Source organism: Lepisosteus platostomus, chromosome 12, assembly GCF_059453375.1.
Source record: "Lepisosteus platostomus isolate fLepPlt1 chromosome 12, fLepPlt1.hap1, whole genome shotgun sequence".
NCBI classification, from domain to species: Eukaryota; Metazoa; Chordata; class Actinopteri; order Semionotiformes; family Lepisosteidae; genus Lepisosteus; species Lepisosteus platostomus.
Genome location: NC_142622.1, coordinates 33,514,159 through 33,530,275, shown reverse-complemented (window position 1 = coordinate 33,530,275; position 16,117 = coordinate 33,514,159). Strand labels below are relative to the sequence as shown.

Sequence of the window (16,117 nt, the reverse complement as noted above, 5' to 3'; positions counted from 1 at the left end):
GTGTTGAATTAGGCATGTCACACAACACAGCACGTAACAGAAGAAATATATTTAGGGCAGAACACCGGATTCACTAAAACGATAAACGTAATGCACACTTGATGACTCGCTGCACAACAAAGGCAGTGTTACTAGGGAAGGGCAAAGTGAAAATGACCTGTACCACTCGGTGACAGTCACCGACAATGGGCGAGTCTCTCTTTAGATAAAATCAAGCCATTTGTTAAACAAAACCTCGAACACAAGAATTCAGGAAGCTAATTAAAGGCCCGATACTCTCACAGATGTCCCTGTACACCCCCTGAGCCTGATAATTAAATATTTGTAGAAAGAAATACAGAAAGAAATGAGTAAATTTTTAAATGGCACCCTATACAGAGTTTTATCATGGGAAGAGATCAAAGAGCCACAATTTTCTGGAAGTGAAAGGAGTTCACAGAGAACTGCTAATTCAGTTGCTTCTGAGTCAGGAATTCTATTTGCAGGCAGCTTGCAAACAAAACGTCTCTAATGAAATGTTAAAGATTCAATTTACCTGCATAACAGAAAATGTATTATCCTTTGAAAAGTCCAACCATCCATTTTCTAACCACTTCATCTAATTCAGGATTGCAGGGCAGCCTCAGCCTATCCCAGCAAGCAATGGACACAAGGTAGGATACACACTGGATGGGACATCAGTCAATTGCAGGACACGCACAGACACTGACGCACTCACACCAGTTTTGCCAGAAGCCAATTAACCTACCAGTCAGTACGTCTTTGGACTGCGGGAGGAAACCCACCAGAACATAGGGACAACATACTGTACAAACTTCACACAAATTGCATCCCGGGTCCAGAATTGAACCCAGGGCTCCAGGGCTACGAGGTAGCAACTACTAACCACTGTACCACTGTCCCATTTATAAAAACTGGGGCAGATAATTACAGAACAGTATACAATATATATGTTATTAAATCACTACTATCATGACCTGACTTTACAGCAGCATAACTGCAGTAGTTAGCAAAAGATTTGTAAAATGTCAAAGCCCACATACTAATATTCTCTAATAGGTCTGCATACAACAATGAATAGCATAAGTCAAGGAAATTATATATATATCATTTCGTATAGATTTCTGGAAAGCGTCAGTTGTTTGGCGGATGAAAGGTATCTGATTTGTTTCTTAAATTTGGAAACACTCATTTGGAGTCACCCCATTTAAATTAACCTGGCCCTCTGGAGTTAAAAGAAAGAAATACGTGACACATAAATAGGAATGAGAAAACACTTTTGACCCTTTCTTTCATTTAAGTCTGAAATTTGGAAATGATAGCCGAGCCTCAAGCCAGCAGAGAACACTCAGAAGCCAGGCTTGAAACTGAATAAGTATTTCTGCAGAAGAGGTTGTATTTTCCATACCAAATGGATTGGATAACACTAGTGTAGCAAACAAATTAAAACAACTAGTCTCAGTGTCCTTTATTTTAAACTCTACTTTTGGAAAATGTAAGCACCTTCACAGGCCGATTTCAGTTGCATGAAGCTCTGACACATCTGTACTTTGTTGTAGTAAAAAGCATTAAGTGAATTAAGTCTGGAAGCAAAGAGTATTAGCCTTTAATAAAGGGTCTTTAAGAGAGAAAAAAAAATGCTTCACTGTTGATACCATGGCACTCTTAGGAAAACAAAAGAGAAAAGGAAATGGGCACATGGCATTTAAATTACAAGCTGAAGTTAGGAAATCATAATAGATTACAACTTTGAGAGGGAAAGAAGTGCACCACTGAACACAATCGAAAGTGACAAGGCCTCCTATTTATATTCACTTGCATGAAAGGCATTTCAATTAATTCAAAAGCTCATCCACAGAGTACAGTGAAGCGAAAGTTGGAGGGAGAGCAGGACATTGCACAGCTCCAGAGAACGGCGTCAACTGGAATAATGAAGTGGGAATGTTGCAGCCTGAGTGCCTGCTGATGCAATTCTCAACCCTGACACTTGCAGACGTGATGCTGTATTATGCAGGAAATGTTGTGGGTGTCCCATGGTTACCCTCCACCGCCTAACGCCATGAGCCGAATTGCATGCCACTGCTGAAAACCACACTACCAAACTGCAACATCAGCTGTATCATGGCCACGCTGTGCATTTATACAATAAATTCATTTTAATTTAATGTGTGGAATATCGTTCCAAGACGTCTTGGAGAGATAAACCACGCTGTATGCAGTGACAGATGAGCACGCCTCTCAATTCTCCTCAGAATTCTTGTTGCTATTCTCATTTATCTTTAGAAACAGCACTGAAAGGGCATTTTAAAAGTATTTTGAGTTTACACTTACTGTAATGTCAGTTACATATTCTTGCGGTCTTATTATGTGATTCGCCTTAAGGCAATACTGTCCACTACAGTTTCCGCACTCTTAACAACCGAGCTACTAAAGGCAGGGCACAGCACCAGAAAGCAAGTGCCCTCTCTTGGATCGAAGTGAAGCTGTAAAAGATCAAAAACAATTTAAGAAAAAAAAACTAAAATATTTCTCAGAACTCACAAATTGTCCTGTATGTCCTCTTTCTTTAGGCACACCTTCGTGATCACGCTAGTACATGTTTTCACTTTGACTTGTCTTCCAGTAAAAAAAAAAGAGAATTCCCACCTCAGTTTTAGTGCCAAGCGAAAACATAGCTGTGTTCTTTTCTTTTCTTGAACTGAAGTGATCTTTCACAGCCAGCTTAACAAGATACATTCCCTGCCACTACCCTCTGGTCATACAAAAACAAAACAGAAAAGACTGGGCATTCAATTTTCACACAGTAATTAAGGACATTTTGGAATGATATGCAGAGTAAATGAAGGTGGCTATCAGAGGACTAACTTTGGTCATTTGCATGTATCTTGTACTTCATTTCTAACTACTTACACACCCCACTTTGTGTGCTCTGTACCGAGTAGCTACTGGTGTTCCCTCTGCAGCTTGTTAATTTGAATACTTAATAGCTGCTTCAGCAAAATTCTTTCTCAAAAGACTTTTTAGTTTTTAAAGATCAGTGTCTAGTAGAGGAGTACTAAATTTTGCTCTAGTTACAGGCATGACAGTAGACCTCATAAAACTGTATGTAATGGTATTGTAACGAATGCTGTATCCAAAAGGTAGAGGAAGGACCCTGTGCGTTGTTCTGAGAGTTTCAGGAGATCGTTGGCTACTATTCCAAATCGCTGGGCTGAAGTCAGAGTCAAGAGGCGAAGGTAAAACGTCAAAGACCAGGGTTTCAGTCAGAGGGGGTCGAAGGCTAGATATCCAAATCGCGGCGCTGAAGTCGGAGTCGAAAGACGAAGGTAGAATATTCCAAGACCTGAGTATCAATCCGAAAGAGAATGTCTCAATAGCAACGGATAAGGATAGAGGCTAAAACCGAGCACAGACCTGAGGGATATGAGGGTTTCAACATCCTGGGAAGTGGAGGGTTTGGTTATTAGTGTGGTGTCGTGATTGGATTATTGATCAGTGCGCTGGCGCTTGCTGGAATTACCCATAGCTGTGGTCGGTTTAGCGAAAGGTTGTTTACGGGAAAGAATACGGTTGCTGGTGGACGTGACAGGTGTTGAATAAAAAATGCCTGCTGAAGGGCATATGCTTATTAACAAATCCATTTGGACTTCTTTAAACAAATGTCCCTTCCACACACAGTGCACCCTCTTCATCTTCTTGTTCTGTAGCTCTGTGTGGCACCAATCATCCTTTAATCCAAAATCACCCTGTAAATATCAGACTTATGTTCTCTCTCACAGTTTACTGACTGGGGGCATTCTGCAGTGTATTTTTATTTTCCCAGCTCATGCACAACTTTAATTTCCCCTGCGTAATTTTTTTTTAATTCTTAGACTAAATTAAGTATCCTGCCATTCCCTCCCTTTTGGGATTAAAGCTGGCTGAATTTAATACATCATGCAGACATCAAAGCTACAAGGTACAGTAAACCTAAGAGAAATTTAATTATCGTTTAAAAAAACTGGCGCAAAGGATTAGCATGTGATATGGAATTTGACCTGATAATACAGTTCTTCAAGATGGTCATTAAAACCTCATTCAGACTAATTAGAACGGTACAAAGGTAAATGTACCATTTAACTCCACAATTTTATCCTAAACGTATAAGAAGGAGTTTAACGAATATAAATTATTTCCAGTCTTCTGTTTCTGACGTTTGAACTAGTAAATCACATAACTGAGGCATATTTAAATATAATAATACTGTAATAAGCAATTTGTTTTTGCATGTCATTAAAAAAATGTATGTCTTTATGTTTTAATAGCACTAAATGGGAACATGACTATAAAACCACTGTCATTTTGTGTCAGGGTCTCCGTCAGTTGCGCACATTTGAGAAGAAAAGGGTCAGGGAGTGGCTGCCTGCTGCCTTCTCATAAAAAGCTTAATACAAAGATTCCTCGGCTGCTAACCTTTAATAACTGCAACTCCAAGAAGTTCATTGACCTCAAGTTACTCTTGCCTGCATCTGGATGGGAGCCAGCAGGGCCGGCCTTTATCAACTCAGAGCATGTGACAGAAGGACAGCTGACTACAGGATAAACTAAGTCTACTGCTCTGGATTACGTTAACGGACGTACACAGTCAAATACAAATTGAAGCCACATTTGTTTATGGGGATGGTTTACTCTGGAAATGTCGCAGGACAAGTAATGATGTTTGCTTCTCCTGCTGTTTGCAACAATGGAGGGGGATCTTTCCCTTACTTGGCTCAGTCTGTAGTGGAGATATTTCCTGCAGACATGTGAGTGCAGTAACACCCACAACTGTGTATATTTTAGACAGTGAGATCAAAGCTTCAGAGCTCACACCCAAGCCTCTCATAAACCATGGGTATCCCTCTTTAGAACAAAACAACCAGAAACAAAGCATATGAAAAAAATAAAACAAAACATTAAACTAGTTATGGCCTGACTTGGGGTCATAAAAGGGCATCTGAAGTAGTGTTTCAGGTGAGTTCCAGTTTTTTTTTATTTCAATTCCCCCTTACAGGCTAGTTTCCCACTCAAACACCTTTTTAGACAGTACGTTCACAGAAATGGAGAAGTGGTATAGAAAAACTGGAAATGACAACAACCTTGCGCTGTTCAAATGGATCATTTTGGTTTCAGAATACCTGAAGCCAGAAACATCCTTAGACCTGGGCTCAACTTATTGCCTGATACCTCAGCCACATTCAGCACTCAATGATCTACTGTACTAATATCTTTCTAAATTACTCTGATTTTTAGTTTGGTGCCTTTCAAACTTGCTCTGGATGTTGTCGTCTAGATCGCCATCTCTTTAACCCCCATTCCACATCCTTCTCTCACAAGGCAGGAGGCAGCAAGAGGTGAGACCCTGTGCATGGCTACTGTAACCCTGGTGGAGTCTGATCAGGAGACAGATTGAGTTCCAAAACAGTGTGGTACCAAACGAGAGACGAAGGCGTGGTCTTAAACGAAAGTGAGGAGTCAAATCCAGTAGGGTTCCGAATCGAAGAGGTACGAATAACGACAGGCGAAGTCGTGGTGAAAAGGATAGAGCTGAGTCGGTAGCCAAAAGGTAACATTAATAATAATGTGTAATTATAATAATGTTGCTTTATTAGCCCTATACCATTTCTTGCATTAGGAATTCGTCTTTTCGCATACCCCAGCTTGCTCTCCATGAGACACAGACACACAGACAGGGAGAGAAGCTTGGGGTCAGAGCGCAGGGTCAGCCGTTGTACAGCGCTCCCAGAGCAGCTGGGGTTAAGGGCCTTTCTCAGGGACCCAACGGAGTAGGATTCCTCTGCCGGCTGCGGGATTTGAACCGGCATCCTTCCAGTCACAGGCACAGCTCCTTAGCCACAGCTAGTTTCGGAACTCAGGGAGGAGACCTCGATAGTGAGCAAGGTACAAGAGTACAAGAGATTGAGGGTTTAAATAGTGTGCGGTGTTAATTGGTGTGAGGGCGCTTAGTGTGACTAGAGCTCGTGAGAATTCGGGAGCGCTTGCATGCTTGTTTGCGGTCTGTGACCCCCACTATGCATTCCTTCGTTTGTCTTCCCATCCACACCCCTTTACCTCTTATTCCCTCGCTTCTCTGAAGGAGCTTCCATAGATGACGGAACATGGTTTTTTTTTCCCCTTGCTTTACAGGACGGAATTATCCTCTACATGTAATTGGCAAAGGTATGACAGGGGTGAATACAGCCTGAACAAAGTCTTTTTGATCAGGGTTTTCAGCATGTCTTGAAAAAAGTAAAAAAAAACAGTAGTCAAAGTGTATTTTTAATTGAAACTGTATTCCACAGCAAGGGTCTCTCCCTACTCCAGTCATATCTTATACTACAATTGCCAACTGTCATATTAGATTTTTAGCATATGTTTCCATTTCCTTTTATGTTTGAAACATTCTGGTTTGTTTGAAGCAATTTTGATTGGTCACAAAAATATTTCTTTTGTTCACTCCTTCAGTCACCTGCAACCAATACTCTGTAATGTCTGTGTCAGTTTTTCCATAACTGTATGTTTATGAAGAATAACTAAATACATACTATAGTCATTTGATTCATTTCTCAGAATTCTAACTCTATATGAGATCAAATTTATCACAAATCTCACCAGCCCTCTCAACTAGGTTTTTTATTAAAGAAACTCCTATCCTTTAGATAGAGCTTCTCAGGTTGTAGACTGTACTGTATTATTACTTGTGAATGTTAACGCTGAAAACATTCACAGAGGTTTAATTAGTTTAAAAATACTGTGCTTCTGGAATTTTCCTAGAGTAGTAATTACAGTTCGATATATACTCATTAATTTAACACACCGTATAGGTGATAGCGTAATTATAAATACACTGCACGTGTAACCGCTCTCGCTTCAGCTCAGTCATTCAGAATGATGAATTAACACTTATGTGTTTGCCTTGAAACTCTATGAAAAGTAATCACCATCATTGATTACTCCACTATTCCACTAGCGCTAATGCCAACCATAGTCAAATCTGCGGATTTTGTTTTGCTGAGATGTAATTTCTAACTCTAACCCTTGGTTGTATTCGTAAATCTTATACAGTATATTTACCCTGTTTTAAAGACTGCAGACATATTAACACATGCAGTAATATATGCAGTGACATAACTGAATAATCTATATAAAAAAATAAAACACTGCGCTTCTAGTTTGTCAAGTGTCCGTTCTTGAACTTCCGTTAACCATAATGATGGTTACTACTGTTTTTTTTTGTGCATTCTCTCTAGCTAAAGCCTGGCTGCTTTACTGTACATACAGTACCAAGACCTGCATTCAAGCTTTGCAATGGACAATAATAAACAAGTACTGTTTGTCTTAAGAATGTGGACAGTAACATAGACATGACATGTGTATCCATTCTGTATATACATATACTGTAAGTGAAATATATGCCCTGAGCATGTATCCATTTGTAATAATTTAGTTATTTGCAATAATGTGATTTTAGTTACAACAATATAACTTGCCAAACGGTGCACGCTAATGTTCAACTTTGAATGCTAACCGTTTTTGAATGAACTTGCAAAACGGAGCGCAGGCTTCAACGTGCAACAGTTACTTCCCCTTTGTACGGCGTTACTTAACTTCTGCAAAGTATTCCTTAGATGACCTCAGTGCAAACCAACGCAGCACAATGCTTATTCAGATCATGATGAAAACTCTTAAATGTTTTCATACAGAAATCTTATTCGACTACAAAGTGGCAAAAGGTTGCAATAAGCACTAGATAATCTTGCGGCTTAGTTTTGGGATCTTTGGAGTGAACACTTACACTCGAGGGACTTGGGTTCCGACCTAACCGTCTTCGCCAGCGTCCAAGTTTCTGTGGTATATTTTTCAGCATAGTTGTTACTGTATTCACCTGTTTGACTCGCCATTACAAGTTCGCAGAAGGCGATGATGCAACAAATAATAGCTGAAGAAAAACAATGACGAAAACTCTGCATGTCTCTACCGCAAATGATGAAACACTAAAAAAATGCTTCCCTTTTTCCCATGGGAGACTCCTGTTTTCTAGCAACCCTAGGCTTCTTCTCTCCCAACCAAGTGTTGATCCTGCAAGCTGTTCAGCTGTACGCAGAACTTGCACATACAGTAAGTACGGCATATCGCTACACATGTAACGACAACCCAAACTCACCCGTTCTCCAGCACAGTCATGCACACAACCTCCCTCACTCCCGGGTTGTTCGCTTTCTCAGCGGAGCACCACTGCAAATTCCAGGTGGCAAGCCTGAAGACCGGTTTGCCATCACGCACTCCCAAGAAAGCTTCCACATTAGGCCGTACTGCGATGATCTGCGTCGGGCCTCCGGGTGGGAGATCGAGGTCCTCGCTCTGAAGGCTCAGAGAAGTTGGACTGGGATGCGCTTTGCCGGTATACGTCAGACCACCGTTGGTATTAGTGGAGGGCGTTCTGGAGCGCTCGGCGAAAATCTGGAACCTGACTTTATCCAGAAGGGAGGAGTTGATGTGACTGACTTTAACCAGGTCCTCTATGCTTTTGAAAGGTCCGTGCTCATTCCGGTAGGCAACGATGTTTTTAGCGATTTTCTCAGTGATGCCGCGGATGCTCATGAGCTGGGCTGGCGTGGCTGTGTTGATGTTGATGCCGGTGCCCGTCTGGTGCTCATAGTCCTTACGCAGCGAGGTGGGAGAATGTTGCGAGGAGCCGATCCTGTTGCTAACGCATATCTCAAGCTTGATCGCCTCCAGTTTGGCAGCACCGACCCCGCTCACCAAAGCCAGGTCCTCAACTTTCTTAAAGCCCCCTATACACTCGCGGTACTCCACTATGTTCTGCGCCACGGAGCGATTCACCCCGGGCAGTGTCATCAGCTCCTCTTCCGTGGCAGTGTTGATGTTCAGTCTCTCTTGGTTAACCAAAATGTGGCTGAAGTTGCACGCCGCGCTGAACTTGCGTTTGTTCTGAGAGAAGTCAGTCGGATCCTTAGGGATCGAGCGGTGGCACCCCAAATTCCCTCCCATTCTGCTTACCTGGGCATGCAGTTATCTGCACAGTCCACTGTCAGGTACTGTAGTTCCCCAGTCAGACTAACTCGGTCAATCCAGTTACATGACCTGCATGCAAAAGACAGTACTGTACGTGGCGAAAATATCTAAAAACAAGTGTTTTACATAGTGCTTTTACAAAATGGCTAACATTCCAAATTCATTTGCTGCTGTTTAAGTTTGTGCCAGTGTGATCACATAACTACGTGCAACACCGGGTTAGGCATTACATTGTTTCATATGCAGTTCAAAATCCTTGCAGATTTCCCCTTTAATTCTTCTGCGTTGGCTTTTTTATCCAGCAAACCTCCCTATATAGCCTTTCCTTGAGTGCGAGCAGCGTTCCGGTTAGCTCTGTGCTGTATCTGTGTTACCTTCTCACTCAGTCAAATCAACTCGCTGTGTTAGCATCAGACGTCATGCACTGCCTGAAGGGAGGAGACAAGGTTTAGCCCTGACTAATCACATTCGCCCAGAGACGGGTTATATTGCGCCAGAAAGGATCAAACTTACAACCACGCATTCTACCAAATAGGTATCTTAACTATACCATACTTTTTTATCCTTTATCTCAGATGTTGCTGCTTTGAACTATTTAAATATTGCTGTGCAAAGTTTAAAAAGCCGCCCAGTTTAGCTGTATCTATTTGATTTCAAAAGTAGTAATATACTTGCCAGCAGTTTCGAGTGATTGCATTAACTTTTTAACCAAAACAGATAACTTACAAACCCCCAAAATACGTAATTCAGAACTCATTAAGGACCATCTTACACAATAACTAGAGGTTACACATCTTTTGTAAAATGAAAACAACCTGAATATAACCATCGCTTATAAAAGTTTAACGCTGTACCAAAGCGCAATTATCGTTAAAATACATGATTAAATCACGCGGTTCGTTTTCATTGCAATAAGGACATTTGTACACCCACTTTAGTTAGGACATTTTTGCTGTTGCTCAGAAAATAGGAAAGGTTGTATTAAAAACGAAGAAGAAATAGCATCATTTTAATTTGGGATTCTGAGCAATAACAGCAAAACCTTAAAGAAGATTACCCAAATCCTCTTATTTCCTCTGATGCGAACTACATTCACAAATACTAAGTATGAACATTGGCCACGGTGCTGAGACTGACCGCAACTTGACCAATTCTTGTATATTTTTTCGCAATTCTATTTTATTTGCCTAACCTCGAGTTTTTCCAAAACTATCTCAGACTTGAAAATATTAAAATGTGTATTTTTGGGAGGGGTGGTTAAGATGTCAAACAATACGATCGATTTAAAACGTTTTTTAAGATCTCCTTCTGTGTAGTCAAATCGGCAAAAATTCACGCGGTTTGAATAGAGGGACATTGCAACTGGTTTCGAAATGTTCGATCAAGCAGTTTTCTGAGTGGCGAGAACTTATTTCGCTGTCTGTGACTTTTAAAAAGAATATAAATACTTGGTTTGTGTTCTTTGAATTTTTTTCAAATTGGCTTAATTGGCCTAAGTAATTACTTTTGGGGGATATGTTGGAAGTTTTGTTTCACTATCATTCAAATTTAAATAATAATAATAATAATTGCTTACACTTATTAGCACTTTTTCTGAACACTCCACTTAAAGCACTTTACAGGTAATGGGGACTCCCCTCCACCACCACCAATATGCAGCATCCACCTGGATGATGCGTCGGCAGCCATAGTGTGCCAGAACGCTCACCACACATCAGCTATCAGTGGGGAGGAGAGCAGAGTAATGTAGCTCTCCTCCCCACTGAGGGATTATTAGGAGGCCATGATTGGTAAGGACCAATGGGAAATTTGGCCAGGACACCGGGGTTACACCCCTACTCTTTTTGAGAAGCACCCTGGGATTTTTAATGACCACAGAGAGTCAGGACCTCGGTTTTACATCTCCTGTTTACAGTATAGTGTCCCCGTCACTATACTGGGGCACTAGGACCCACATGGACCACAGGGTGAGCACCCCCTGCTGGCCCCACTAACACCTCTTCCAGCAGCAACCTTAGTTTTTCCCAGGAGGTCTACCATCCAGGTACTGACCAGGCTCACACCTGCTTAGCTTCAGTGGGTTGCCAGTTGTGAGTTGCAGGGTGATATGGCTGCTGGCATAAATTGACTAATTAGTGAGCCTATTCAAGATGGCTTTCAGACAGAGAAGTTTAGAGACCCTACTTGATGTGTATAAAGGATCATATTCATTGTAGTTAAGCTTTCCTGTGTTTGTTTGCATTCTAGGTGTGTTAGATATTAACATTGTGAGAAATAACTGATCCAAAAAGAGCAAACCTTTGGCAAAACTGACACTGCCTGCTGGTGAAATCTAAAGAATGCTCTGGGTAGGGACAGACTACTTGCCTAGTCAGCATTACAGACATGAGAGATCTGTTAACAAGAAGTCAAACATATACTCTGAACTCTGAAGTTTTTCCATTTCCATGTGTGCGTTATTTGAATGGTTTAAGTAGTAAACTAAGATTAAGAACATAATTGCAATAAGTTCTAAAACAAACTCTTTCAAAAGTTTGTTTGTGTCTACATTTAATATATTTAGTGATCAGTTGTTTTCAAAATAATAAACCTCGAATCTGTATACGTTTGGCGAGCAGAACAGAGTGCAGTAGTGTACTTTAAGTGTGTTAAAATAGAATAAGAATATCCACCCAGCCATTTTCCAACTGCTTCATCCAATTCAGGGTTGTGGGGGAGCCAGACCCTATCCCAGCAAGCAACAGGCACAGGGCAGGATAGTACAATAACTTGATTTTTTTCATTCCCCCAAAGGGACGTAGACTTAAACATCTCATTGACCTGTCTGCAGGGTCCTGCAAAAGGCAACAGTAGGGAGCAATCACAAACATAATCATTCAATTAAGTTCCCATGTCACCGATAATATGACATGAACTCAGGAGGCCCTGCATGAGGAGCTTGTACGAGGAAAGACTGGTGACACTGGAAGACTGCCTGATCATTTCCTTCCCTGTCACCATGCTGCGATCTGTAGTGTCTGCTTGTCTGTGTACTTTCAGGGGCTCAGCAGGCAGGAGGAAGAGAGCCAGAGTTTTAAAACTGGGCTGTGTGTGACAAAGGGAACTGCAGCATTGAAACCAGCTGGCTCCTAACTTAAGAGATACTGTTACAGAATCCTCAGACCTGGCACAGCCCCGATTAAATGAAAAGAGGGCATTAAATAGGATTACCATAAAGTTAGCATGAGAAATACAAATTCCGGCAAACATCCTGCTCTTTATGACTATATGTCCAAAGAAATGAACTGCTTAAATGCTTTAAAAGTGTATTATGGTAGAGTTAAACACCGGTAAGGTGTAACGTAGGCTTCACACGATGGTGGTTGCCTTCTAAAGAGAGCAGACGATGAATCCAAGTATCAACAGTGAAATATGAATCAGGGGACATTGTTTTAAAAGCCGAAGTGCTTTTAAAACTGAGAACAGGAGCCACTTTAATACACAAAGGGTTGTGTGGGTCTAAAACAAGCTAATTGTTTTGCTTAAAACTGCTATGTTTTTAAACCATCTTTCAAGTGATGAAATGATGGAATCTCTGCTGTCGTAGTGATTAATCAGGAGCATATATCTTAACGTGGAGCCTTCTTCGGGTGTAAGCATTTCATAATACACCCAAAGAAGGCTCCACAGCTGAAATGTGTTTTGTTTCTTCTCTTTTCAGTATGGAATAAACCTATCACTCGTTCCTTTGCAGCCTACGCATACTGACGCAGCTGACTCACCTGAACTACTCATGAGATGCTCTTGAATGTACTGTATACAGCCAAGACTGAGACAGAAAAAAATGTTCTGTATTTGCTATGTTTTTAAACATAAAATCAAGTGTAAAGTGCACTTTAACTACACATTGTTTAGACCCTCTGTGTAAATTGCCTGCATTCTGAATAGCTACAGTAAATTAGGTGTCATATGCCTTCTGAAATGTGGACAATGAGAATTTATGCGATGGTGATTAACATGACTCTAGCTTTCTTTGTGGCAGCAAAATAACATCTTATTCATGTGTTCATAAATGATAAGAGAATTAAATGTTTATTTTCTGGCAGGAAGGAAATGAGGAAAGCATAATGGCCCTGCCCTGTATGTGAACTATAAAGGAGCCTGCTGCTTGGGTGTTTTTATTTGTATATTGGTATTGGAAATAAAATATCCTGATTCAAAGCACATTCTTAAAAAATAAACAAAATACGAAAAAGGATATAAATAGTGGTCAAAAGTGTTTGATATTTTTGGTGTCTGTTATTTTCTAAAGAATACACTTCTTTGAATGTGGAGAGTATATTTCCAATACCAAAATATAAATAAAAACATGTTCATAAGATATAATCAAAATACTAAACCGACATGACTAAGACTTGCAAAGAAACGCTGTTTATAAAGTGCAACGCTGTGCCAGACATTCAAGATTAAACATCAACAAAATTTGATACAAACACAAAATACTCTCTCCATTGCTATAAAATTACACTAAAATACTAGAAAGGATAAAAAGCAGGGAATCTTGCAGCACACACTATGAATATTTGACTACACTAATATCATTATGATACAGTAGAAGGTGAAATTACATGAGAGAATATCAGGTTATTGATATATCACAGTAATATTATATTATATTATAATGGACCTTAGTAATAAAGAAGAACTGGAAGAAGGTCAGGCCTAACCTGTGATGGGATTCAGCACATTTTATTTTGAAAACAACTTCCAGGCTCTGTGACGTAAAATAATTACATTTTTTGTTTTCCAAGAAAAAAAACACATTTCCCTAGCAAAAAAATGAGATATCTGGATTATGAACATTCTCTTTTCCTTACATATGTCCTAAAGAATAGGCGTCACCACTATGGACTGAAACAGTAAACAGAGCTGACTTTCACAGATGCAACCTTTGTGACTTCTTATTCTGCTTATTGGGTTATTCTGAAACTTGCTCTCATTTCCTTTGTAAGAACAAGATGTACACTGTTGTACTCCTCTGTAAAAAAAATCATCCCTAAAGCAAGATTGCATTGCATTTCCAATGTTACTCCAAAAGAAATGTTCTGTACTGGACTAGCATTCTTTAGCAGTGTTCTTGTACTGAAATGATACGGTTGATGTAATGGATGCCTTATAGTTACTTTCTGCCTCAGCAGGAGCACTGAATGTTTCTCTTCCCTGACAGCCTTTCCTGTAACTGCAGCACCAGCACATTAACAATTGTAAAGGAAGGTGTTTAGAACAACGTCCAGTGCCTCTGACATTTTACTCACCAGAAAGGAGCTGTGTCCTTTTTTAATGCATTAAATGCATTAAAAAAGTATGAAACTGACTTTGCTTAACAACTCAAAATGTTCTCTTTCAGCCTCATCACAGTTGCCAGTAGCACTTGTAAACCTTGTCCGTGATCTAACCTTTCACTCAGTTTAAAGTCTAACCTCTGTCCTGTCTTTGCCCAACAAGTCCTACTCTTTCCTAAAAATTCCTCATGGGATATTTCCACTAATCCTCATAATGAACACAGTGTTATAGTTTAATTTGCCTCTAACAGCTGCATGTTATCACGATAATGTGTCTTTTAGCCTGGGTATGTGTACATTCCTGAAAGTATAAACTCATAGAACTCTTAGGGATTGTTTTTAAAATCAATTAAACACGAAATCCCCAGTGATGAACTGTGGACCTCTTTTAAAACATCCTTTAACCCACATTAGGAACAAGTTATAACAGTACTTCCTTAGATCTGAATAAACTCAGTGGTTAAGTTAGGAACGTATTTTGTCCTCATTTTTTTAAAAGTGAAAATTGCTTTTCCATTTCCTTTCCTGGTTGTTAGTTAATTTGTTTGATTACTCAGTACACGTGCTAACATGCCTGAAAGAACCATGGTAGTTTGCACAAGTCATACAGTATGTGAAAAGCCTTTTGCTTCAGTTTCTTCACTACGCCTCAACTAACATTCACTCCAGCACCCAGCCCCTCCTTAATTTTTTTAATTTATGTTTTTTTTTTTTAAACCTATCCCCAGGAATGGGGAATAATGGGTGGGATATCTGTAGAAATGTGCAATGCACATTTTGTACATGGTTCTTGAATGACATCCTTTCATTTTCCTGAGGGAAACCGGAACCGAACCTGGCGAGCATCGGGCACAAGGTGGGATACACCTTTGGATGGGATGCCAGTCCATCGCAGGACATAGACATACTGTACAAACAAACGCAGACTTAAAGCAGTTGGACAATTTTCCCTGGAAGCCAATTAACCAGTAAGTCTTTGGAGCATATTAGGAAACAAGGAGCACCTGGGGGAAAGCCATACAGACACAGACAAAACAGAAACTCCACTCAGATAGCACTCTGGGGACTACCCAGGGCTCCAGTCCTCAAGGCAGCCATGCTAGCTACTGTGCCACCATGCCACCCTTCATAAATAACAGCTTAAATCATCCACGTTTTGGTGTTTGTTAAGACGTTTTCAGACAAACCACGGTACTTGGCAATAAGAAAGTAATATGCATGAATATGCATATAAATGCCCCACATTTTGATTGTAGTGAAACATTAGAAATTAGTACATATATGAACACGTGGTCGATATTTTCCTTTTGATGTAAGACTGTGATTCCCTCAGTAATGTCCGTCCAACGTTGGAGGAGCCTTTGTTTGAAATGCATACTACATGTAATGAAGAACAGTTTTCTGATTGTTTTCTGATATATGTGATTTCCCCTTCTATACACTCAAACAGAGAATTACTACATACAGTATATCTGTATCTGGATCTTTTAAGGTTTTTGGTTTGCAGGTATCATGATCTTAATCCCTTCTCTTAAGGGCACTCCGGCTCTTTCACATTGTTGATGATTCCATGCCTTCAATGCTGCCCCTCCTTATTTAAGCTGGGCGCTCTCGCTACTCTGGGCTTTGCATTGGAAGACGGAGGCCCGCAGGCCCACCTACTATCAAGTCGCCCTACATCCGTGGCTTGAGGGCAAAGGCCTCCTATCGGCGTCCCGACCCAGCTGAGTCCGGAGCACAGA

The 16,117-nt window shown here is 40.5% G+C and overlaps 1 protein-coding gene and 1 long non-coding RNA gene across 2 annotated transcripts in view; one reads left to right on the top strand and one right to left on the bottom strand.

Annotated features, from left to right (window-relative positions):
* Positions 1-9,427, bottom strand: part of eepd1 (endonuclease/exonuclease/phosphatase family domain containing 1) — a 41,563-nt gene extending 32,136 nt beyond the window's left edge. Inside the window, exon 1 of the mRNA XM_088601695.1 lies at positions 8,183-9,427. Coding sequence (XP_088457821.1) covers positions 8,183-9,030 — 848 coding nt within the window. The 5' untranslated portion in view covers positions 9,031-9,427. The remainder of the gene's footprint in view (positions 1-8,182) is intronic.
* An 81-nt stretch (positions 9,428-9,508) lies between these two features.
* LOC148651430 (uncharacterized) lies at positions 9,509-14,750 on the top strand. The gene is made up of 2 exons (XR_015925749.1): positions 9,509-9,589; positions 12,755-14,750. It is a non-coding gene; the product is annotated as an uncharacterized LOC148651430 (long non-coding RNA).
* Positions 14,751-16,117: the final 1,367 nt, after the last annotated feature.